Source organism: Quercus robur, chromosome 2 (assembly GCF_932294415.1).
Source record: "Quercus robur chromosome 2, dhQueRobu3.1, whole genome shotgun sequence".
Classification (NCBI taxonomy): domain Eukaryota; kingdom Viridiplantae; phylum Streptophyta; class Magnoliopsida; order Fagales; family Fagaceae; genus Quercus; species Quercus robur.
In genome coordinates this window covers 57,781,951-57,790,999 of record NC_065535.1, presented here as the reverse complement: position 1 = coordinate 57,790,999, position 9,049 = coordinate 57,781,951, and the positions used below count along the sequence as shown (strand labels likewise).

Below are 9,049 nucleotides of genomic sequence, written 5' to 3'. Positions count from 1 at the left end.
ATACATTGAAATTAAGCACAGTAAATATAATTTACGATTAGGCTAAACAAATTCATTAAATTGAAACAGAAGATTCTGCACAGTAATTTGTTCCATAATCATATCAGCCAAAAAGAGGCAAACCAAAAAGCCCACGTTATGGCCCAGTGGGCCGTATCCAATTTTCCATTTTATAATCTTCAGCCACTCCAAACTGTCATCAACATTCAAAGAATTCAACAACATGCCTCGGACTAGCATTTTTCTTCTCAATCCCCCACCACCGTTCTAGCCCGTTCCCACGATGCCAACGAACCCCTATTCCGTACACCTGATAGCCGGTAAACACCCGGTAGCGCGTCACACACAGAGACACAACAGTCACTGAAATGAAAACACACACCCAAAGCTTACCATTATAGCCCAGCCATTACCACCATTCCTCAAAGCAAAACCAAAAATCTCTGTAACTAAAAATTCTCAAACCACTAACTCCGACCATTTTTTTTATTTTGAACAAACAAAAAAAAAAAAAATAATAGTAATTCCCTTCCATTATTATTATTATTATTTTTAATCTGTTCAGACTTCAGAGAATCTCTGATAGCGTCATTTCAGGTAGCATTTAAAGCTGAGCTCGTATTGCATAAACCCAAACAAACAAAACAGACTAACCGCTCCTCAGGTTTTTTTTTTCCCCTGTAATATTTACTAACTTTACTGTTTGTACGCACCGTTTCTTTCTTTCTGCAATGTAGAGAATTCTGATCCGAATGTGAATTCTGTTTTATGAATCGCAGAGAAAGAATGCTGACGTGTATAGCTCGTCCTAAGAAACTCGGGGATGACTCACTGAGTCAACCAGAAGAATCCGACTCCACCAACACTCCCGGCACCAAAACTCAAGCTATCAAATCCCTCACTTCTCAGGTAACTGTATAAAGTGCTTAACCCTAGGCAATTTCAGTAACTGGCTCTAATTGCGAGGGGCAATTCCGTCATTTTTTTTTTTTTGTTTTTGTTTGTGTTTTCACAGCTTAAGGACATGGCGTTGAAGGCGTCAGGGGCGTACAGGAACTGTAGCCCGTGCACGGGGCCACCGACGTCGACGACGGCGGCGAGTCAGGCACAGAGTCGACTGAGGGTGATGGGCGAGTCGGACGCGGAATCGGAGAAGTTCCGGTGGTCGTACAAGAGGACGGGGAGCTCGAACTCGGGGACGAGGGTTTGGGGGAAGGAGATGGAGGCGAGGCTGAAAGGGATATCGAGCTCGAGCGGAGAAGGGACGCCGAGTTCGGCGAGTGGGCGCCGAGTGGAACCGGTGGTGTTGTTCGTGGAGGAGAGCGAGCCGAAGGAGTGGGTGGCTCAGGTGGAGCCCGGCGTGCTCATCACCTTCGTCTCGCTCCCGCGTGGCGGGAACGATCTCAAGAGGATTCGCTTCAGGTAGGTCCCACTAACACCAACATTGTTTTCTAAAAAGTTTGAACGGTCATGATTTTTTTTTAATTTAATCAATGTGATTAGGTATTTTGTTGATTGATTCTGATCGGACAGCGATCCTGATTTTAGCGTGTAATTTACTGTTGTGCCATCATCATGGTATTTGCCAACTCTGTAGTGTGACTAGTGATTGATAATAACAAATAGAGAAATATAAGTGGTCCTCTTGGTGGGTGTACACGTCAGACTTGGGGTGTTTTAGTAGATATATTTTTTTAAAATTTTAATATTTAGTAACTCAATCATTCTGTTTAGTTAAAAGTAGGAGATGTTTGGATGCTTTTTTTTTTTTTTTTTTTTTTTTTGTTGGCTTTATGGAAATGAATTCTTTTTGTAGAATATTTGGTTTAAGGGTTTCGTTAAAAAGCATGTTTAGAATATTTGTTAATAAATAATTTTAGGAAAATTTTTATACCAGTCTTACGAAAAATAGAAGTTTTATGAAAAATATAAAAAGTTATCAAAAAATTAATTTTTTTTTTTATAAAAATTTTCTTAAATTAATTCACTAACAAATGCTCTTAGAGCAACCATTAACAAAATCTTTGGTTTAAACTTTGGTTATGTAGTGCTAGAGAGCAAGCCATTCTTTCATCTCTTAATAGTTTTTTTTTTTTCTTTCTTGTTTTTATAGACTATTTTTGTTCAATCTTCCCCCTTTTTTATTTTTTTAAGTACATCTTAATTACCAAACTTTTAATAAAGAAATAAAAGTGGAAGGGTTTTATTTTTATCATCTAGGCATTTTGGTTTTTTTTTTTTGGCAAGTTACAGTTATGTTATAATCGGTTTTGAGTCCACAATTTCACCCACATAATGTTGTGAGAGGAGGAAGTGTGATTTGAATTGGAGCTTATTGCTATTTAAAATGCAATTAGAGGTTATGGGGTTTCCATAAGCTCGATAAGATGAATTATTTTAATATTTTTTAGATAATTGCTAAAGATTTTTTTTTCCTGCCAAGAGTTTTTTAAGTTTAATTAGTTGAAATTTTTTTATGTTTTCAAAAGAATTTAGATTGTCCTTCCTTAACTATCGAATTATCAAAAAAACAAAAAATACGTTTTTTGGATGGATAAAATTTAAGTTGTGGGCAAACTGGCAATGTGGCATGAAAGCTCGAATGTTTGTCCTACTATGGGGATTGACAGCCTGATTTGTTACCCCCTTTTGTTTTTTGTCTTCTTCAAAATGTGAACACACACAAATTTTGGAGGATCCAAACACCACCTTAGAAGGCTCTGTTCATACGAAGAATTTAGGTGGGGGCCCGGGAAACACTTTGACAGTAATTTTCACGCCCTTAAGAAAAGCAATCAGGGAGAAAGTCCAAAAGTAGAAGTCATTGTGACTAGTTTTAGTGGTGGTGGGGCAAATTTGATTGTGTTGGCGACCTTTTTCACTGAGTATTGTCGTGATGTCGGGAGAAGCCACTTCCCTTTCTTTTTCAAATTCCTTCACGCCTTCCTGATTCTCCGTGGCTTTGTTCTTTATCCTGACCATTCTTTTGTCATTTCATGTTGTTGTTGTTGTGTTATTACAACTTATTAAGACCTTGGAAGTACCCACTTCTTCATCCACCACTCCCAAAAGGCCAAAACTACTCCTACATAGTAGAAGACAAAAACATGAGGTTCTAATAAGAATATGTTGGCTACTAACAATGGCAGTGTTACATAAGCTTTTAAGTCATGGTCCCTTTGCTCTCTTTTCATCTAGGAGACAAAAAATGGAGTGGGGGTTTGAATTGTTTGTCCTTCCTTCATGAGATATTTGACTCATTAGTGCACCCTCAGACTCAGTGGATGGCGTATTTACTTTGGGTTAATAGTTTCTTTATCATTAATACTCCATGGATTGACTTTAACATGAATTTGATACCAATTAAGCCATCTTAATGATGTTCTATGCTTTGGTTGGTTTTGCAATATAGTAAGAATTGATTGACTGTGGACCCCACCTGTTTTTTTTTTTTTAGTATGACACCCCCTAACGTAAGGTCAATGTCTCTCACCATAAAGAACTACTTTATTACTTGCATCAATTTTTCAGTCTTTGCTTTTAATTATTCTTGAGTTCCTTTTGTCAAAAAAATGTAAGTGTGAATCAGTTTAGTGGCCTAACATTATTGACAACAGTTCCTTTAAGACTATAACCAACAATTATTTAATATTATGGACTTGGTTCAAGGCTTTTTTAAGCATTAGGCATGCGGACTAATTATAGTAGGTAAGAAACTTGATTACATGTTTGTAAGATGTGAGAGTATTATTACGTGAAAGTGGAAATAAAAAACAAACTTGCATTACTTTCTCTATAAATCAACAAAACTGATCCGTACTGTATAAAAATGAATGACACTTTCCATATGCCATGGTCACTGTTGCTCAATTCTTGTACAGTTTTTTTTCATAATTCTAGAATTTTGAATTGTGGTTATTTTCTATGATTAGTCGAGACATGTTTAACAAATGGCAAGCACAAAGGTGGTGGGCGGAGAACTATGACCGGGTTATGGAACTGTACAATGTCCAGAGATTCAACCGCCAAGCTTTCCCACTTCCTACCCCGCCAAGATCTGAAGATGAGGTCAGCTATGAACCTAATTAAGTGCTAGATATATCATCAAGGATAATCAAGAACATTATGGATGCACATTATACTGCTAAAATTTAAGCGTATTGACATTGGATATCATTATCTAATTTGCATCAATTGGTTGAAACGTTTTTCCATTTGACCACAAACATAGATATACTAGAGCAATAAACATTTTTCATAGAATCAAATTTTCTCATACATGGCCCTGGCCCAGAAATGATGAATTTATGAATTTTAGCCTACTCTAAATTTTTTTTTTTTTTTTTTTTTCTTTATGTCAATTTTGTTTTGCACTAATGATGTAATTCTTGTCTCCTATAGCAAAGCTTAAAGATGGAATCTGCAGAAGATAGCCCTGTAACACCCCCACTGACAAGAGAACGCTTACCACGTAACTTGTATCGTCCGACGGGGTTGGGAATGGGGTACTCATCCTCAGATTCACTTGAACAACATTCGATGCAATCCCGACATTATTATGATTCAGGTGGTCTCGCCTCAACCCCTAAACTTTCCAGCATCAGTGGTGCCAAGACAGAGACTTCATCAATGGATGCTTCAATAAGAAGTAGCTCTTCTAGAGAGGCAGATCGCTCAGGGGAGCTGTCCATAAGCAATGCTAGTGATCTTGAGACTGAGTGGGTTGAACAAGATGAACCAGGGGTTTATATCACAATTAGAGCATTGCCAGGTGGAAAAAGGGAGCTCAGACGAGTCAGATTCAGGTGAGCTTCTTGAAAACTCTTAGGACAGATTGAAAGTCCCCTAGGAACATACGATGTGGCCCAGTTTAAAGTCTTGATATTCTTGCAACTATCTGATAGAGTGCAGAGTAGTTAAATGTTCATCTGGTATTTCCATCCCTTAGCAATCTGTAGGTCATATGCTTACAATGTTCCAAGCCAAAAGTGCAAATACAAAAATTGGTGGGTCATAACCTATTCCCCAAAAGGGGTCAAAATCTAGCCATGTATACTTGCCTTCCATACTCATAACTTGTACCTCTCATAAACTTGGGGTTGCCAGACCACAAATGATCTGCTTTGGGCGTTGTGGCCCATCAAAGCGAAGTTCCTAAAGTTTACATCCATTGTAATGCCCTAGAACTGGGTCTTCTATGGATTTTATTAGACTTGGACATAATCTCCAAGCATGATATTAACTTATTAAGGCTTTAATTTAAGTTCCACAAATTGCCAATTATAACTTGAATTTCAAACATCATGAACACAATTATCAGCTATCAAAGCAATATAACATCATTATCATTGCTCTCACATATGCTGCCTCCACTAATATTTTTCGTTTCTCATTGTAATTTAGTCTTTACAAAAAACTGAGGCTACAAAAGTAGTTCCTTTTTCCCTACTTTATTTGTCATTATGATATGAAACTGTATTGACTTGAATGCTCTTGAATATTCTTGTCAAATTTGCATCATGCAGCCGGGAAAAATTTGGGGAGATGCATGCTAGATTGTGGTGGGAAGAGAACCGTGCGAGGATACATGAACAATACTTGTGATTGAGCAAACAGGGCGCCTGCTTGGTGCTTTCCAGGGTGTGGAGGTGTTGCTTATTAGAGTGTTTTTTCATTTATTTTGCCACACTAGTAAAAAGTCTCGTCTATAGATAATTAGGTATGCAAACAGGTGCTACTAGCACCACTTGATGTTTTGGGGGCTGCACACAACATTTGTAAGTGAGTCACGCTTATGATTTTTTCTTTCTTTCTTTTCTTTTTCCCCTTGATTGCGTCAAATATTCTCATGGGATGTGGGTGGTAAAATTTATAATCGATAAGTCAATATCAATGAAAAAAATATGTTCACTTCTTTTTGAGTAAATTATTTCTGAATTTTATTGTTATGATTTTACACCAAGTTTCAAGTGGTATGAAAAAATACACTCCGCCCCTTTTCCAAGTTGGTCTTATTAGTTCGCATATTTTGCCTTCCTTATGAGCAAGCGAATGACTAAAAAGTAAAAGCACTTGTAAATAAATAGGATCCATATTTGCACCGAATTTTGTTGCAATTCTTCCTGGTCTCCCTTGAGCTGGGAGTTGCTTGTGTTGTGAGTGGGTCAAAACTCAAATCTAGTTCATCACTTTCACCAATTCCTTTTTCCAAATCTTGGTGAAGCTAATGAGGACAATGATGGATGGACACTGAAAGGCAAAGATGCTGTTGTCCATTTGTCTATTCTATTATGCTCATCTCATCTCTTTTGGTCGCCAAAAGGGAAGTTGAAATCTTTCCCTCCATTTGGATTCATTTGAAAGCATTTTTTTTTTTCCTTTTCCCCTAAGCACCTGTTGTTTTACTCCAGGTACTCAACCAACTATGCTCCCCATCCACGTGCAGTTGAGTTCATAGTTTATACTTTATGCCTTACCCTCAAGCAAGATGCTCATTTCATAAGATGCCTCACTTGGATTAGGAAAATTCCAATCCGAAGCAATGGCAAAAACGCCCTGCCCCACTTGACTTGCCTTGTTCTTTACGGATTTTTCCTGCCTCAAAGAGGTGATGGGATGGAGACAATTTTTGCTTGCCCTATCCTGCCTTGAACGTATATGTGTGTGTATTATATTGTCTCCAAAACAAACAATTACCTCTCATCTCTTACTACTCTCACTGTTTCTCTTTCCCTTAACGTTTCATCTTTATCTTGTCAATGTTGAAACCATCTCATTAGGATTAATGAAACAATTCTAACTCACCTCAAACCTAACCTGCCCTCCTCCCATCCCACTTTTTTCTATCTTGAAGAGGGGATGTGGCACCCATGATCTAAGGCCCTCTACACCCCATTTTTATCCCCTAAATGCAAGCTTGGCCATGGGCTTGTATCATATTTAACCCATTTGAATAGGGCTGAAAATGAATTGAGTTCGGCAAGTAATATGCTGGTAAAGCATTTGGTGAATTATTTATTTTTATTTAATTTCTTAAAAATGGAAATAAATTAGCTTGGTAGAAAGTAAGATTAAGCTTGATTTATTTAGCTCACGAATGAAAAAAAAATTGCAATTGGTTGAGATGATTACCAAACTACCTCACAGAAGTACAGTCTGCTACAGTCTTCTTAGACTGCTAAAAGATTTAGTAAGCACCGTGTCAAAAAAAAAAAAGTTGGGGTGGGTGGGGTGGGGGGGGGGGGGGGGGGGTGCGGAATTGAGCAGATGGACCGATAGAGGACTTTACTATCAGCCTCACTTTGCTAGAAAGTGGCATTGGGGGAGCATGGACCAAGCCCAGATAGGAAGAGAGTCCTAAGGCCCCAGTTAGACCGAACTCTAAGCCCAATTATATCCTAATAATTAAGGAACATGCTCTTTCCTGAGTTGTAATGAACATTGAACCCTGTATGGGCTTGGACCATTGGACGTACATTAACCCATACTTACCCACCATTGCATCATTTTGTAACTGGGAAGTAATTTTCTGATAGTGATTGATACCAAGCAGCTGTATAGCAATAACTTCCTTGGAACTAGGAAGTAGTGATATAGAATCTACAACATCAACATTTGGAATTATCTATAAGTACTACTGGACACCCTTGTTGTAATTGTTACTTCATAAGTATAAGAGTTTGTGAGGTGTGAGTGGTAAGGGTTGGGATTCAAGTTTCTAAGAGGGAGTTTCAAACATATATACATTTAGATTAGACTAAAATAAAATTTCTATCTTATATTAAAAAAAAAAAAATCTAGTATTAAAAAAAAAAACAAGAATTATCTATAAGGGATATATACTTGGCGTAAATGTACTTTTAATCCCTACATTTTGACTTTTTTCCATTTTGGTCCCTACATTTTCATTTTACCACTTTTAGTCCTTAAACCAATTAACACGTAACATTTAAGTCTTACTGTCACCCAACTAACAGAAAATGCTGACGTAACTGACGGCACAGTAAAATAATAATTGAAAACTCTATTTTAGCATTAAAAAATTGCCACGTCAGAATTTAAATTAAAAAAAAAATTATTAATTTTAACTAAATGAAAAAAATTAAAAACAAAAAATCAGGCCCAATACAGATCAAAACACCACAATCCCAAATCACAACTCTCTGAAACTCTCCTATCTCAACGGTGCTTGTGGGTTTCTTTTTCTTTTTTGTTTTCTTCTTTCTTCCCTAGATTGGTCTCTCAGTTTCTCCGCCTCCATTCTTTCCTTTTCTTCTTTTTCTTCTTTCTCCCTCTATCTTGGTGCTTAGCCTTCTTGAACTCTCTTTATCTCTTGATTTTGCTCAAACCCATATGCCTCAAGCTCCTCTCTCAAATCAATGGGTCTCTCTCTTTGGCATTTTTTTTGTGGGTTTCTGTGCATATGGTGTTGCCGACTTGCCATGGTGAGGTGGAGGGCGTGGATTTGTGGGGATTGGCGTGGTGGAGGGTGTGGATTGGTGGTGATTGGCGTCTGTGGTGGAGTTTTGGTGATGGCACAGATCAGAGTTTGGGTCGGTCGGTGATGGGTTGCATGATTGTTAGGTGGCTGGATCGATAATGGTTCGTGGTTGGATTGAAGTTTGGTGGTGGGTTTCAGTGGTTGGATTGAAGTTTGGTGGTGGGTTTCAATGGCTGGATTGAAGTTTGGTGGTGGGTTTCGGTGATGGCACAGATCGGAGTTTGGTGGTGGGATTCGTTCACAGATTGGAGTTTGGTGATGAGTTTCGTTCTCAGATCGAAGAGGAATGGTGCTTGGACTAGCTAAGTTTTTTTTTTTTTAATCAGATTTGGGTGGGGTAGTTTGCTCTGATGGGTTTGTGTGGGTAGTGGATGAGTTTATTGTTTTGGATTTGTGGTGGATAGTTGATGGTTTTGTGGTAGATTCCGGTGGATTTGTGGTTGTGATTTGAGGGCAGTCACGGGTTAGGAAAGAAAACTTTCCCCTAAATAAATTCATACTAATTTCTAAAATTAAAAAAAAAAAAGAATCATACTGCCCATGTACACA

The 9,049-nt window shown here is 37.9% G+C and overlaps 1 protein-coding gene across 1 annotated transcript; it reads left to right on the top strand.

Moving 5' to 3' along the window:
- The first annotated feature begins 201 nt into the window (after positions 1–201).
- On the top strand, positions 202–5,914 carry LOC126714159 (protein Brevis radix-like 4). Its single transcript, XM_050414171.1, has 6 exons — positions 202–664; positions 780–909; positions 1,016–1,422; positions 3,933–4,068; positions 4,402–4,805; positions 5,526–5,914. The coding sequence occupies exons 2-6, from the start codon at positions 787–789 to the stop codon at positions 5,602–5,604; spliced, it is 1,149 nt and encodes a 382-aa protein (XP_050270128.1). The 5' UTR covers positions 202–664; positions 780–786; the 3' UTR covers positions 5,605–5,914.
- The last annotated feature ends 3,135 nt before the right edge of the window (positions 5,915–9,049 follow it).